Here is a 16,747-nt window from a genome sequence, read left to right as displayed (position 1 = left end):
CTATCATTCTGTGATTCTGTGAGACTGTTGCAGAGGATGTTGTTTAGAGAAGGAGGAAGATTGCAGGGAGTGGGCACAAAACAAGCAGGCTAAATCAATGATAAATGCTTATTCTTCTGTACTTTGGTGATTAAAGGTATTTGAACAGCCTGATTAGCTTCTACAGCAAGGCAATTTTCAGAGCAAAGCTGGAATGGTGGTAGAATTAGAACAGATAAAAGTTCCCATGTGAATTTTTCTTTTCCCAGTTGCTCATTATGTCTGTCCCAGTGACCTTCCCACCACCTGGCGTGCAGCATGTTAATACTTTCTGGATGTGCTTCAAGAACTTTGCTGCAAACAGCTTCCGATTACTGCTGCCAGTGTTAACTCAGGCACCAGTACGTGAATTATTCTAATTGGGTGCCACTTGTTTCACAGCAATTTTCCCCAAGGCCTTTTAAATAGCCATGCTACCAGCATCAGTCACTGATGGAGCAGTGAAGCAGCAAAATATTCCTCCAAATAAGCACAGGGACCAGAACCACTAAGTCTGTTGCTTATTGCCAGCAACATAAGCGCTGCTCCTGCTAAGCAATCTTTCTTCAGTGTTTCCCTGACTTCATTCTTCCTTCATGTGATTTCTTACTATAAGCTTCAGGAACAGTGTCATAGAATCAGAGAATGGTTTGGGTTGGAAGGGACCTTAAAGACCATCTGGTTCCAATCCCCCTGCCATGAGCAGGGACATCTTCCACTAGACCAGGATGCTCAGAGCTCCAGCCAACCTGGCCTGTTGCTTTCATTAGTCAGCAGAGTCAGTCCTGAGAAAAATTAAATTGTCGCAACTGAAGGTCATCAGCAAAGCTTTTGAAAACCACAGAGGTACCTTTAATCTACTGTGGTGATCAAAATGGTAGTCTCTACTTTCCCATGCACAGAAAGAAATCCTGATCGAAGACACCTCTCAACACTTGTGGGCTTTATCTGGGTTGATTTGACAAATATGTAATAACTTTTGGATACTGTGGGCATTATAGTTCACATCTCATAACCCTCCCTCTCATTGGTCTCATCAGCTGGGGAGGGTTATCTGGAATTAATGGGACTTGCTCTTAGAGGCATGGATCTGTCACTCATCTGTCTGTGAAAAAGGCACCAAATAAGCACCAATATGAGAAGGCAAAGGCACACACAAAAAAGTCATTTGCAATTTTTGTATGACTAAGCGCTAAAAAACCCTCATCCATTTCCTAAACAAATGTCAACAGAGAAAGGGCTGATGAGAAACTTGTCTTGGAGCTTGTTTTGGCAACTGGCAAGTTGCTCAGAAGTCCCTTTATATTTCTGTTACAAAGAGGAAAAAAGGAGGGCAACATATTCAGAACTACAAACTGAAGTTCTGTAATGGCAGGGGAGAAATGATCTAATCCTAGATAGGTAAAAAATTTTGGCTTGCCACAGAAATCAGCTGTGCTTCATAAAATGAACATACCACCTTCTTTTGTTAATATTAAGGACAGAAGTCTCTGTTGCTCGCCTTTGGTCCAATTAAATTAGCTGCATGATACGTGCAGTGGTGCTTTCCTCAAAATCTGAAAGTACCTGTGGCCTATATAAAGCTCCATTCTCCTGAGGCCTCTGTGTTACAGCAGCCATACCTCAATGAGTGCTTCTCTAAAACTAATCATTGACTGGAAAGATTCAGTATCCTCAAGTCTTGCTAGTAATACTGGGATGTTTGGAAGTTGAAGCCAGGGTCAGGCCCCCACTGTGTTAATACTCTGTACAGGCAAAACAAAAAGAACCCCATTTGTTCTCAAAAAGCTTAAATTCCCTTTAATCTTGGACTCTTGAGTGCAGTAGAAAGCATCTTCCTTTTTTTTGGTGATTTTAAAAGAAGTTTTTCAGTCTTCTGCTAAACAAAGTCCTATACCAGTCATCACCAGGTCAAAGTGAAAGGGAGCCTGACCCTGATGACTGCTGCTTGGGGATTTCAGCTGGAACATGCTGCAGGAAAAGGCTCACCAGACTTTGTTGATGCCTTGAGTCAGAAACCCCATCTAAAAGAACTAAAACTGAAAGGGATACTCTCTAGATAAAATGCAGATTACAGTGCCCGTGGTCCCAACTTTCTACATTGGTTGAGACAGAAGTAAAGCTTTCAAGCTCTCTCTAGGTAAAGTGATCCTGGGATTTGAAACTTCTATCTGAATTTTCCTTTAATGACAGCTGTAAGCCCCCTAGATAAACCCCGGAAAGGCATAATTCATATTCTCTGCACACCTTAGATTTTTCTGTCTTTTTGCATCCAGGATGCAGGACCTAGTAAAAGCTGATTAAGAGCAAAAGATGCTGTCCTGAAAACTGTCAGCTGCTGTGCTTGGAGAGCCTGAACTGAAAAAAAAAAATACTTTGGAAACTATTTTTCTCATCAGATGCTGAAGAGATTACAGGCCAGACTGAGATCTACAAATGCTGTCTATTATTGAACAGCCAAAGGTGTCTCCTTAGCTGAATGCAACTGATGGTTAACATGCCTGCAGCTGAATAAAAGATGCATGAAAATATTTTGAAAAATATGATGTCTTTTGTTGGCCTTCCGTACAGGGAAGGGAACTGATAGAATTCTGTAATTTGTGGCTTGGAGGATGAAAAATCTGTTGATGAGGCTGAGTGGCAGAAGAGGCAAGAGTCAGAGAGAGTGGTGAACACATCTACTCTTTCTGTTAGAGTAAACACATCCAGTGACGTGGGTAACGAGCATGTGAGGTGGCCACGGAAGCAAACACAGGAATAATAAATGACACGCTATGAGATTAAATACAATGGACTATTTAAGAGCTCAGTGTCATGGTGCCAAGCTCTCAGCGCAGGGCTGCTGACTTGACATCTCAGCCAGCTCTGCAATGAATGAACGCTTGAGGAAAAGGTTCAACCAAGCGTAAGCTCCAAGAATTTCAGTCGCTTCCCTCAGAGGTGCAACAGGAGGATGTTCCATAGCAGATACTGATCCTTGCTCTGTGCCTGGCTGGTGGGATGTGTTGTTTTGTTCTGCTTTGTCTTGTTTTTAAATACTGCTTCCTATGCATAGAGTTTATGTTAAAATATAACCAGGGAAATCTCCTCTGCACTTAAACTGTAAAAGGGTGGGACCCCTTTTTTCTATTACTGGACAAACTGTTTCTTAAAACACAAAATGCCTTCTCTTCTATGTTTAGCTAGCTTAGCGGAAGGAAGAGAGGAACAAAGGAAGGAAAGGTGGGGGGAGACACCCCAAAGGAGTGTCTACGCACAAACCTGTAGCTTCACTTTGGCTGGGTTTCTTTTAATTATCCATCATATAATATTTCTAATAGAGATTCTCCTCTCTCCTTTTGGTTTTCATTACCCCTTGTTTCTGCTTTAGGCTTCTTTAAAATGAATCACTGCCCTTCCAAAGTAAGCTTAAGCATTTACATACCCTTGCATTTGTAATAGGCCTAATAGTAATGATTTGCCTGTGAGACTGAAGAACCGATCTGAAAATCCAATGAAGATGTGAATTTTATTTTGAGAGTTTGACTACAAGCAGTACTGGTAGAAGAAAGGGAAGTACAGACTCTGCTGTGCCTTCTGCCAGAAGCGCTCCAGCACAAGAGTCATCATACAGTTTAACATTGGTGCTTTTTAGCTCCCATCTCCTTTTCTTTTTCTCACTATCCCCGAAATAAAGAATTTGTCTGTGTTTGCAAGGAGAGAAACTATTATGGCACAGCAGGTAATGAGTCTATAATAAGCAACTTTACATGAAGGCTACCTAATACAAGTTGACACAGGTCACTGAGTAAGACATTCAGCCTTAAAAAATGTCTGTTGCTGGTCTCCTCCTCAAACCTGGAAGAAGGCAGTATCTGGTACACACAAAGCTGCACTGGCATGTTCTTAGACATACCCCTGTGGGCACTGACATAGGGAACGGACTGTGAGATGGTGCCTTGCTGCTTGGCCATAACAGCCTCCACACGTGTGCAGACCTGTAACAGCTAATCGCCAGCAACAAGCTGCATGCAGGGACTGACTTTTTAAGTTAAACCGATAGCACTTCCTGCGTCTGCAGCGTAGCTACCACAACATCTACGAAGGAGCTCACTACACTACCAGGCCGTTGCAGTTACCACAGCTTCAGCAAGAGGACTCTGAAAGGCCCTCAGCATCCCATTCTGACTGTGGGTCTGCCCGCTGGCTCTGGGAACTGTGAGCTTCTTTGGCTCACAGCTAATGACAAAAGAAGGAGCCTGGTTGCAAATGGTCAGCATAGTAATGTTTCAGTTGACTCTCACAGGCAAAGCCCACAATTTCACTTTTTAGGCACTTTCTTGCTTTCTTCCACTAAAAACCAAGTTTTGTTTTAGTGCAGATACTTTTCTGGTCAAGTGTTGCTAGCCCAAATAATTACGAGTCCTGCTGGATGAAAATTAAGGCAGTTTTCCATGCACGGACTTCGAAGGCTTATTTTACAGCTAATGAGAGAGTGAGCTATGAAGTTAACAGTCTGAACAGAGCCTTAAGGAGGACATATCTTCATCCACCCTAAGTATCCTTGCAGTCTAGCCCCATGCATCTCTGGAACAGAGGCTGTCAGTCATGCTAAAGCATGCCAAGCTGCCTGGAGGTTGTGATGTGGAAAGCCTTCGGTCTGCAGGGGAGAAAAGCAAGCATCTTATTTCAGTGTTCTACTAAGCTGTTCCAGACTCTCTCTGTGGCCTGAGAGGCCTGAATTTCTGAGCTAATTCTAGATGGGATTTTTTTTCTGTAGAGTTACACAGAAAGTAAGGATGAGAAATGAGCATGTCCCCTCCTTACTGGGTCACACTTGGGTAAGCCAAAGTAGGCATTATGGCTGTCGTGCTCTGGATACATTCACCATCAGCTTTTGCAGGCACAAGACTCTAACCAGCAGCGGTGACAGGCAGGCAGCAAGCAGACCGACTAGGGCCCAGGCACTTCACACTCCTGCTGAAGATGCCGATGTGGTCCATCAGTTCAAGACTGGGATTCAAATGTAATGTCAACACGTGAGAGATCAAGTACTCTCTGGTCTGAGAACATTTTTTGTTTCAGCATAGCTGTTCCATTTTAAGCAAAGAGGAGATATTTGTGTATCTAGATTTTGTGGGCAGTTGGCAAAGTACTTCAAAACTGAGGCACAGTGGCGCAACCTGGGAAGGAATCCAAACGCGTGAATCCAAAAGAAGGAATTAGGAGGGCAGAAAAGGTGAGGGGAAGTAAAAAACAAAAAAATGTGAAAATGAAGGTTAGAGCAAGAGATCCTCACTGAAGCTTTGGCCTGGGTGAATAAAACACTGTGGTGTTCTGCAATGAGTGCATCAGCTTATTGCTGTACCTGACATTTCAAACTGAACAAGTGAGTTGAAAAGAAAGTTTTCTGGCTTTCTATCTATTAAGAGCAACAAAATGATAACTCTACATTGGCTAGAAGGACAGTAAGATAGGCTTTGTTTATTTGTTCAGATTATATTCTTCTGTCTCTTGCCTGAGTTTTGGTTTTTGGCTTGGCTGGTTTTAATCTATTTTAGTTAGCAGGGATGTGAGGTGTGGGGGTGCTGCTCTGCTTTCCTGGGCATTACAAAGGTAATCATAGAAATATAATTTGAGGTCAGATGTTAAATAAGGAGTTGATTTACCCCTTCTGTTACTGATGCAGTGAAGGATGGATGCGTTGTGTCACAAACACTATTTGAATTGCACAAAACCGCTGAGGAGCTCAGTGAGCATGTACGGGGAGTTTAACAGAAGTGGCAACTCCCTTTTACTACACAGCAACTTTCTGTTTGGAGTCTGTGCAGTGAGAGGCAACAGGTCATAGCTATGCTAGAAAGGGCATATGTGAGGTAATATTCTTTCACCCAGCCCTGGGGAACACCCTTGAGATTAATTGATGCTGCTTCCCTGTTGTCAGACCACCCGCCCTGTTTCAGAGCCATCACAGAAGGCAGATACTGTTAGCGACAGTAACATTTACAGTGAAGCAGAGCAGAGATCCACTGATGACATATCCTGATCTCAGTCCTCCGCCCTCTGAGTTTCTGGGGTTTTACAGGAGTGCTGAAATACCATTTTCTTTGCTCCTTCTTGGAGTGCAAACCACATCCCGTGACTTACCTTCAAGACCTATTAATATTTTAGGAAATTCCACCACACCTAACTCGCAAAATCTTCTATAGAAGTTTTACACTCGTAACCAGTTTCCTTCCCCCCACCCAAGGAAGGGTGTGATCTAGTTCCATGACTTTAAAAGGCCTTTTCAAATCTGAGGGCTGTGTGCCTTCTGTGACATCAGCAGGAGGGGGCAAAAAAAAGGAAGGGGAAAAAAAAAAAGCATGCAAACAATAGCCTTGGAGTAAATATGATCTCACTGTGATTAAACTGCAGTACATCAAAATCAAAAAGCAGATGGAAAACCTAACCTCTTTCCCTCAGGCAAGCAATTAAAAACTTAATGAAAGGAGATCGGATCTTGAATGCTTAAGAATTGTAGGAGCAGAGCAGAAGGGGGAAGAAAAAAAAAAAGGATGGAAAGAAAGAATCCTGAAACGTGTGTTTTGTGTTCTCAGTTTTCCATTTTCTGGCATTTGTGAGTAGTCTTCTCCCAGACAAAGTTTCCTTACAAAAAAAAAAACAAAACAAAAAGACCAAAACAAAACAAAAAAAAAACCCACCACCTTTCTCGTAGATTTAACCCTTCTCTGTGCAGCTCTCGGGAAACAATCACAACTTGATTGTCAAGAAATCATAGCTGTGTAGGCACAGGACCTCAGTATTGTCACCAACTTATTTCTGTCTGATGTCTTCAGCTTTGGCAAATATGATTTTTTTTTTTTAATCTAGAACTTTGCTGAACTGGGACATGCTGCTCTTCCCCAAAGCCTCTCCAAAAATTCTCCATAGAAGGCAAAGACACCCTTCTCTGTCACTTTAGTGTCATCATTTGGGATACGACACAGCAGCCACAACTTGGGACACCCTGAGAGCCCAGCTTCCCAAAGAAAAACAGCTTGAGAACTCATGTTTCCAGGCTCCTGCCAGCGCTTAGAAGGCTGGGGGGGGAGACAGGCAGCAAGCTGCCTGTGAATCATGCACTTCCAGGGGAGCATGGCCTAGCTGGCAGCCGAGGCTTGCCAGGTTCAGTCAGGGTCTTCTCCATACCACAGGGCACTGGCCAAAAGTCAACCGGCCTCCCAGAACAGCTCTACTTTGGCAAGCTGATATTTTCTAGGGAAGCATACCCCTGGAGAAGGGAGAGGGAGAGTGTGTGGGTGCGTTTTAACCAGTTATAGTTACTATGCTTAGTCTGGGATTGAAATACAACTCTAACTGTATTCTTGATCTTGTGAGAGATTGGTTTGTGCACCTTCTGGACTGTGAACAACATAAAGCAGTGTAAGCAAGGAGAGAGGAAAAAAAAGAAAGTATCTGCTTGTAAACTAGGCCCTTCTGTAACAATAAAAATTGGTTTATTACCATAAACATTTTAACTGGATGTAAAGTCCATAGAACAAGGGCATTTGCGAACCTAACTACTGCAAGCTGTACGTTAAATAGAGTGCATGCTTCCAGTTGTTTTGTACTTAACCCTCTGGATCAAAAAATTCCTTTGAAAGAGAATCATTGAATTCTCACAGTCTGTATTTTCCTCCCCCTGCCCTTAACTAAGCAGGACATTCATTGGAGGAACTGAGATTTACTCCTAGGATCCTTCAGCATTTTCTAATTCTGTTATCACCAAATGATCCACAGTATTGTTCCTGCTAAAAATTTTAACCTTGCTGTGAATGAGGCCTGCTTAAGAAAGGACTTCTGATGCCCTGACTGCATTCCTGTAGAGTAAATCCATTCTCACTACTCTTCCTTTTCCGGGCAGGCTAATCCACTCTGACTGTGAATTAAGTGTTTTTAAAACAAACACAAAAATAGAAAAGCGAGAATGGACCTCATCCCTACAGAGAAAAAAAATACACAGTTTGTGTTGTGCTATGCACTTGTATTTCTAGGACTGCAAGCCATAGATTTAGCAGTCCTGTTTCTTGTCAAATGCAGGCCACGTCCAAATGTGCCGTGGAAAAATGAACTCCCTAAAATTAAGACAGTTTCCACTATTGTAATGTCTAGACCAAAAGGCAAAAGAAAAAGGTCCCTTGCCAAGAGCAGTGTGTGATGGACAGGTGGCAGTATTCAAAGGCTGTACTCCTAGCTGCTATAAAGTGACCCAGCTTCACTGATACTGAGAGTTGCAGCCTTTTACAGTCAGCAAGGAGTACCTCTAATTGCAGCCTTACTCAGCAGCAGCCCGACAACAAATATTGTTGAATACATGCCATAAATATTCTTTTGTAGTGCAGTCCCCAGAGAAGACTCTGATCAATCCTACTGAAGACCTAGCATAAAGCATCTTTCAGCTGTCGGAGTACTGTTATAACAGGTCAATCTCCATTGCTTTCATGGATGCTAAGAGAGTACGTATTAAATAAAGCAGCATTTTGAAAAGTGACTTGCACATTTACGATTCCAAACACGACTGAATATGGGATACTACAGAGGTTTGCGGACTTCAGTGTCTCAAGAAGTTCAGCTACTTGTCTCCATCAAATGCAGTCAGAAACGGGAGCAGTAGAAGATAAGGGTTCTCTGTGCATGCTCCTCTTCAGTGCTTATGTTGCTTTAAAAATGAAATTAAACTCTAGATCTTGGAGACACGCCGGTTCCTAACTGCTGTTGATATGAATGGGATTTAAGTACTTAAACATTTGCGATAAGCTAGTCCAAGGAAAATAAGCAAAACAAAAGTGACTTTACCTAGGTCCCTATATGACCTAAGCCCACCTATTGTATGCAAGACACTCCCATGCCCCTAACATCTTTGATAACAGCAGTATGAGAAGGAGGAAGCCCTATGCTCCAGTCACGGTCTTCTGCTCTTTGTACGCAACATAGGCACGAGGCTGGCTGCTATTTCCAGATACTGAGGGAACATCCTCTTCTGCTGTACGTTGGTGCAAGAGCAGGACCTCATACTCAGCTGAGGACAACCATGAGCGCAACCTCATTGCGAGAAGACATACAGGCTTCTTGTCTCCTACTGTTTCCAAACTTGGCCAAAGTAGCCAGCAGGTACACCCATCCCAATAGTGGCACGTGGAGTTGTTTGTGGCTTGGGAGAATTGCCTCATTCGAACCTTTACTCTGATCATTAGATGCGTCTGGCCTTGCTGCAGTGACTCTGACATCAGTAATGGAGCGCAGGCAGTTCAATAATATAAACTTCTCCTGAGCCACCACACGTAGGAGTTCAAGGTTCAGTGATAAGGCATCAGTCTTTCTAACCCTACTTGTTGCTACGCTTGAGATCATAAGATTCCAAAGGTGAGTTTGTACGTGGCCTTCAGAATTGTGGTCCAACACTTAACGAGTTCACACAAACACTTCACGACACTTCTCCAAAGGCTAGCCTATATTCTGTAAAATGGTGATTATTGGCTTAGAAGGGTGCTCAACTCTCCTGAAATGTACTTTAATTTTTTCTTTGCAGAAGATGCTTCCATAAAGTCTTACTATTAGGCAGTTCTCCTGCTCTCTGATCTGGTAGGACCCCCACTGATTTGGTCTTTTGATAGTATGGCACTGTTTGGAATGACTAATGCTGGGTCACGATACCTCAAGGCAAACTAATAGTTTAATGCCACTACAACCTCTAGCAGAATCTTAGAAGCACAAGCAAAACCCCTAGATTAGTATCCTGTGCCTTTTGTACTATCTAGGGTCAAACTGAACTGGAACTGTCAAAAATACAAGGAAGACTGCTCTTGTAGCAGGTCCTGCTTCCCCATCGTATACTAGGAACTACTAGACAGGGACAGTAACACTACCAGTGTCTTGATGAAACAGACTTACAGCTACATTACTCATGAGCAGCTGTCAGCATAAAAGCATAGCATTTTAGAAATCATGCAAAAACCCTGCATGCCATTAGCTGTAATGCTTTGTGATAATGGTTCTTCCTCTGAAATAAGTCCTGCAACATCCCTAAGCCTCAGGACCTCCATCTGTAAAATAGAATTAACAGCACCTATCCTACCAAGTCTTTCGGAGGAAAAACAGTCTACTGCAGGAGTTTCTCAAACACCATGAGGTACTGACGCAGTTACCTCTATTAAGTATACAAATACATACTTGACCCAAAATTGGAAGCTTATAAGCAGTACATAAGTGTACAAGGGGACGGGAAGGGAGGAGGGGCACGCAGAGGCCACAGTGGGGAAGAGCAGGAATCTGAAAATGACAGTGGCCATCCAAGCTTTGGGAAGGAGTCTGTTCTGCTGCTACATCTCACTAGTGCTGCTGCTGATTTAGGCCTGACCCTACCAGACTTCTGCCACCTCCTTCTGTACACGCACAGAGGACAGAAAAATCATGAAACTTCCATGGCAAATTCATGATGGTAACAGAGATAGCACAAACTTGGATCATTTTTCCCTTTGTTGGTTTGTTCCTGTAGTATTACCTTTTGCAAGGTTTTACAGTTCCAATTAACTTCTAAGTTTGATTGCCATCCTGTGATTGCTGAGATATTTCCCCCCCTCCCCCCAAAAAAAAGGAAAGCAAAGAGGGGTGTGAGGAATAAACAAAACAGAGGATTTGGTTAGTAAAGTACAGGCAGTTCTTTTCCCTTGACATGGCCTGACACTTGAAGTCTTTCATTGCCAGGGCTACAAGCAGCCTTTCACAAGCATTTCTGGATGGGAATATAGTATTTCTTCCTAGTGACACTATTTTGTTTGTCTTGGCGTGCAGGCATTGTAATCAAGTCTATATATTACAGGACTGTGCCTCAGCACAAATGGAAGGCATTTCAAACCCTATTTACTTAGGTTTTTTCCTTGCCCAACAAATTGTCTAAAAATAGATAATCAAGACCTCATACTTTACATTTACGTCATTTCTCTTGGCTTAAATTTGAGGTAAGGAATGTAGTTTTCTTTTCCTCCTCTTTCACTATTTGGATCTTTCAGTAAATAGATAAGTCCCCCTTTCTTCTTCCCCCTCTTTTTTGTCTTTCTTGTGAACAGCCAACAAGCTACAAAAGCCTTGTTATGATAATGTCTTCTGCCCTTTGCTTCTGTCACACGCCTGAGGTAAGGGCATCGGAATTGCTGGCCAGCTATATCCTCTCCCATCCATGTTCTTCTCTGATCAGGGTAACCCAGTGCGATTTCTGTTCCTACACAGTACACTTTAGCTGTAACTGCTTCATCCTTGGAATCACAGTCTGGGTTTGGTTTCAGAAAGGGCTGATCCCACCTTCTGGATGACAGAATACTAGAATGGCATCCTGCGAGAGCTTGATGGGATGCAGTTTTGTGGTACATAAAGATTTAGCGCAAAAGGATGCTGTTGTCATCACATGTACTGCCACAATACAACTGCACCCTATAGGAATTAATTTCTGAAAGTAGCTTTTAGACAAGCAGGACTAAGAAATGCTCACAACCAACATACAAATAGTTGTTATGCTTAAGGCTTCCTATGGCTCAGTTAGAATAACTTTTGCGTTCTCTAATATTTAATTAGTATATGAGTGGTAGAACAGGACCTACCATTTGGGGGTCAAATTTGTCTTTGCTTTAAACAGTCACATCACTGAACTGCACACAGTGTACAAAAGACATAAAAGTGTAGAAACATATATAAGGTAAAACTTTGAACTTGCTGATATCCACAGGGATTTTCCCATTGGCTTACAGAGGACTCGGACTTCAGTGTTACGTTGGAAGAATGTTGCAAGAGTGGGATGGATGATAAAAGAAACTTCAGTGACAGAAGAGAGGGAACAAGTTTTCAAAACCTTTACAAGCAAAAACGGGCAGACTGAGTAGCAGAAAGGATTTCTAGACCAGAAATAACCTTGGGTTTAGTCACACTAAAAGTGAAGCCAGGAGTGATGGAGAGACATACTCAGGGTCTTGCATATGAGTCAGTTCCTGTTCTGTCTAACTGCTAATACTCTAATTAGACTATAACAAGAACTTCAATCATTTAATTAAATGAGGCCTTATCTTAGGGACTATCAGAATGAAGTGAAGAATGACAGGCCCAAATATAACACCAGGAGTAGTTAAATAGACTCAAGTCTGCATGTGGAAGCTAAGCCACCTCTGAAGTGATGGTATGTCCCCAGGCAGGCCATGAGCTTGCTCTGTTCCTTTATTTTCTGTATACGATAAAAACTACAGGACTTTTGTTTTCCTACAGAAAAACAAAAGAAAGAAAATAACAGAGACTGAATAAGCAAATGAGCAGGTATTTTCTTTATATGTTACTCCAGGAATAAGAAGTAGATCTAAGGATGTTTGTCCTAGTTAAACAGTGTAACCACATTTCCAGGGAAAGTAAACACCTTAGTCTGACCAGAAGATTTTTTGAGGCCAAAACCCTCAGTCTTCTCTTTTTTTTTGGTGTTGTTTTTTTTTGTTGGGTGTTTTTTTTTTTTTTAATGGCTTGTTCTTTCTTGGTGTAGCTTTCTCTGCCTAACATTACGTAATCACAAACCCAAACCAAAATGCTTATTCCAACCAGACAGGGCAAAGGAAACATTACAGAGCAGGGAAGTCTTCCCCCTCCTGAGCCACCTTATCGGTCCCTATTCTTGCCACTGGGCTACATATGCAGCATGATCTCCTTGCAGCAGAGGAAGGACAGATGGTGACGAGAGAAGGCAGGAAGCTGTATAACTATGCAGGACCATTATTCTGCCACAGGAAAGCAGTAGCTCTGGACTAACCGTGACACTGCCCTTCCACCCCTGAGTGCCTGACGTTTTGTGCCAAGAGTTGCAGCTCTTCTAAGCAGATATAAAGTCTACCTGAACTGATCTTAGGGGGAATAAAAAGGGACAAAAAATTAGTTTGATCTCAGACTTCAAATCAGTTGTCTGAGACACAACTAAAAAAAGAAAAAAAAAAAAAAGCTATCAGGTCCAGATCAAAATTTTCAAAGTCACAGAGTATCTTTGTCTATTTCTATTTCATACAATTTCTTTCTCCTGCTTATTCTTAACCACCTTGAGATGGAGAAACTGGCAGCAGCTTTTAAAACTTAACTCTGACCTTTCCAAAAGTTTGCATATGAAAGATCCTGAAAGCTTGATAGATATATGGAGAAGCCTGAAAATCTGCGTATATTTACCTAGGTATGACTCGCACACCTCATTCTGTCGAGGTTTATAAGCCTTACACAATGTTACAGCACCAGGGCTCTTTTAGACTACGCCGCCTAAGTTCCGTAAGAAGACGGACTTCACCTCCAAAGCCAGTTAGTCTCCAAGTAAGTATATAACGCGTGATGTTTCCACATCGCCCTTTTATTGATGCTTAAGTTATTTTTGGCAGAGGAAGGAAAGTTTTTCCTTCCCTCCCCCCTTTTTTTCCCCAATCGCACACAGATTACAGTCTGTCTGTAGAGTAACCTAATGCCCTGCGGGCAATTCACTACCTTGCCCAGCAGATTTTTAAGCAGAGTAACACCAGGATGAAAGCCTCCAGGGTTGTGTCTTTTAGGAAAAAAAAACAAAACACAAAACAAAATCCCAAAAAAACAAAATCGACCAAAGCTCTGGCAAGAAGTTAAATAACTTACTTTATCTAACGTGGGAAAGCGGGACAGGCGCTACCCATTTTTTTAAATGTACGGAAAGCGGGAGAGGCGCCGAGCCGCCGGCCGGGCTGCGGGTGCGGAGGGAAGCCCCCTCCCTTCCGCCCCTCTGGCTTGGCCCCCTTCCCTCCCCGCTCGTTCCCCCGCAGGAGCTCCGTGCCCGGAGACCCAACGGCTTCACCCGCTTACCCCGGGGGGTGCCGAGGGGACCCCCCGCGCCGCCCGCCTCCAGCCAGCGACAAGCCGGCGGGTGTCCGCCCGCCCCAGCCCCGCCGGCCCGCTCACCTTGTACTTCATGGCTGCGGAGTGCTGAGGGGGCGCGCGGGGACCTACACCGCCTCCCGCCGCATCGCCGCCGCCTCTCTGCCTCCCGCCCGCCCCGCCGCCAGGCTACCCCGCTCATTTGCATAGCGCCCGCCCATTGGCCGCGCTCGGGGACCCTCCCCGGCCCCGCCGCTCGCGCCGCCGGCGGTGGTACCGCGCGTGCGGGGGCCGTTGGCGCGGGGGCGCTGAGGCGAGCGGGGAGGGCGCGGGAGAGGGGATGTTTGGGGTGAGCGGCGGCCCCTTCCGGCGGGGGCAATCCCCGCACAAAGCGAGGGCTGGCGGCTCCGCTTTCCGCGACCCGGCGGCTCCGCCCGCGCCGCTGCAGAGCCGCTCACCTCGATTTCTCCGCAGGAAACGGACGCTCGGAACCAAAGGCCCGCTCTTTGCCCCCCGGGGGCCGCCTGGGCTGGGGGGGTTTCAGAGTCTGTCAAGGTTCAGAGCGCCTGGGCTGTCGGTGAAGGCAGCGCTGGGACGAGTGGCTCTGAAGTGACAGAAGTGGCGAGGCACTAAAGCTGCCCCGGGCAGCCTAGCCTGGCCTGGGGCCTGCAGGGCCGGAGCCTGCCCCACCGCAGAGGGGCCTGCCCGCTGCCAAACCTGCCTGCTGCTGCTGAGCCGCTTCCCTCCAGCTCTGCCGTGCAGCTTTTGGAGGGGTCCAATGCTTTATGCTGCTCCCTTCCGTCTTCCCGATCAATTTTTGTTCTCATTTATCGCCAAAGAATGGTCTTAGAGCTACTGCCTCTCGAATCAAAACACCGAGTGCTCACTTTGCCTATGAAGGCCTGATGTTTAAACACTGATCAGATGCCAGAGGCCAAGATGGCTTTGATGATCCAGCGATGTCTATTATAAAGAGTGACCATGGCAAACAAGGATTATTTGGAAGAGAATAATCATTAACTCTGGTATCTTGGGGGCGAGAAAGAGCAGGGAAAAGAAATGTGTGGTGGTCCTCCATGCTTGTAAAGTCAGACCCCTTAATCAGGCACGATGAATATGGTGCGCAGAATAGGAATCTTTGTGTATGGGACGTACTGCAGCTTGGTTAGATGAAGAGGAAATAAATGCTCTCCTTTTTGCCCGAGTTGGATCTTACCCAACATTTCTAGGTCACAGATGGACTCGAGACTATTTCTAGCGGCCTAAGGAAAAACAGCAAAGAATAAACTTGTACTACCAGATTACAAACATAACTTCATTCCGTAGTACAGTGATAGCCTTAAATTCTCACGCGACTAATCCTCAAGAGAGGGATCCTATTGCTGAAACGGCTTCATGGTTTCTAAAGAATGTCATACTTTTATCTGCAATCTGCTCTGTTCTCCAGCTCCGGCATAAAATATGTGGTTGTACTGTACAAACTTACTAAATAAGTACAAAAAGACTTTTTTTCTATCCCATCTTTTTGACTGCACATACCCTAATAGTTCGTCAGTACGAGCCCCTGTCAGGACAAAAGATGTCTCGGTTACTAGTGAGAAAAATGAGCTTCTGCTTTCTGCAGCACAGAGCGTGCCGCTGCAACTGGGCTCCTTGTGCAGTGCTGTGGCTTTGCTGTCTGCTTGGCCTTGTGGGTTTTTTTCCTGGGTTTTTCTTTCTGTTTTTGTTGTTGCTGTTGATTCTTCTGGTTTTCCAAGAAGATACTTGAAGTAGATAATATTTTATATGCGCTGAGTTGGGGGCAGCATGAAGTGTAACGCAAAATAAATTTGGGCAATTGAAAGAGAATAAAGCTTATTTGTTTGCTGTATCCTTAGACACTTTATTTAAGAAAAGAATTCTTCTAGTGATTATTATGCATAACCAACTTACTATTAGGAAAGTGCAAATCTCCTTCGAGTGTTTCTTAACTGTAGAGTTTGACTTTTGATTTTCTTTTTGCATGTTTTTGCTCTTCATACTCCAAGGATAAAAATTTCTCCTGGGAGGAGAAAATTGCTCTTAAGTACAGAGGATGCAATGGCTAAGGTGTTAGCACGGTATTGGACTAGCGTCCAAATCCCATTCCCTGAATAAGCTCTGTAGAATCTCTGTATGTGGCACTATTGCAATGAGGATAAATGCGTTAAAGATTGTAAACCCACATTAATAAGAACCAGATAAGTATCAGAGACAAAAATAAGAAAAGTAGAATCATATTTCTGACTTCACCTATATTTAAATGCAGAGTGCGTCTTGTTTCCAGTCATCCTGCCAACAGTGACACTTTTCATGTAATTGGTTTGTTTCCTTTTCAGAATGCTTTGCCATTGCATTATGAAACCTAAGCACATTTGAGAAGCTGTGCCTTTTGCTTTTGTTTTAGAAAAAGCCTTCTGCTTTTGCGTTTTGCTTCTTTTGGGTTTTGTTTTGTTTGTGGGGGGTTTTTTGGTTTTGTTTTTTACATTGCTTTTAATGTATGTAAAATATACCTGACTGATCGTAAGACGAGGTAACAGATGTGTTAATGTAAAATCCTAGTTGGGTTGTTCCCTGGTGTATATTGTTTTGCCTTTATCGCTCTCCATAGCTCATATTAAAAACTTTTAGTTAGATGTCACTGGAATGACACATTGGGCACAACAACACAACATCTGTTGGCATTGATAGCTACACTTCACAATTCTGAAGAAGCAAATACAAGAATTGGTGTTTTACAGGGAGAAAAGGAGATTGCCATCGCACACCACCTCCTCATTGAAGTCCCACTGCTCGTTTTATTCACGCACTCTCCCTCCCCCTCTCTCACCTACTCTGTTTA

At 43.8% G+C, this 16,747-nt stretch overlaps 1 protein-coding gene across 3 annotated transcripts in view; it reads right to left on the bottom strand.

Annotated features, from left to right (window-relative positions):
- Positions 1 to 14,036, bottom strand: part of NEDD9 (neural precursor cell expressed, developmentally down-regulated 9) — a 41,014-nt gene extending 26,978 nt beyond the window's left edge. For all 3 annotated transcript variants that reach the window (XM_075416944.1, XM_075416945.1, XM_075416946.1), the window contains exon 1: positions 13,972 to 14,036. In XM_075416944.1, coding sequence (XP_075273059.1) covers positions 13,972 to 13,983 — 12 coding nt within the window. In that variant the 5' untranslated portion in view covers positions 13,984 to 14,036. The remainder of the gene's footprint in view (positions 1 to 13,971) is intronic.
- Positions 14,037 to 16,747: the final 2,711 nt, after the last annotated feature.

Source organism: Opisthocomus hoazin, chromosome 3 (assembly GCF_030867145.1).
Source record: "Opisthocomus hoazin isolate bOpiHoa1 chromosome 3, bOpiHoa1.hap1, whole genome shotgun sequence".
NCBI lineage: Eukaryota > Metazoa > Chordata > Aves > Opisthocomiformes > Opisthocomidae > Opisthocomus > Opisthocomus hoazin.
Note: the sequence above shows the minus strand (reverse complement) of the source record. Positions and strands in the feature narration are given on the sequence as shown.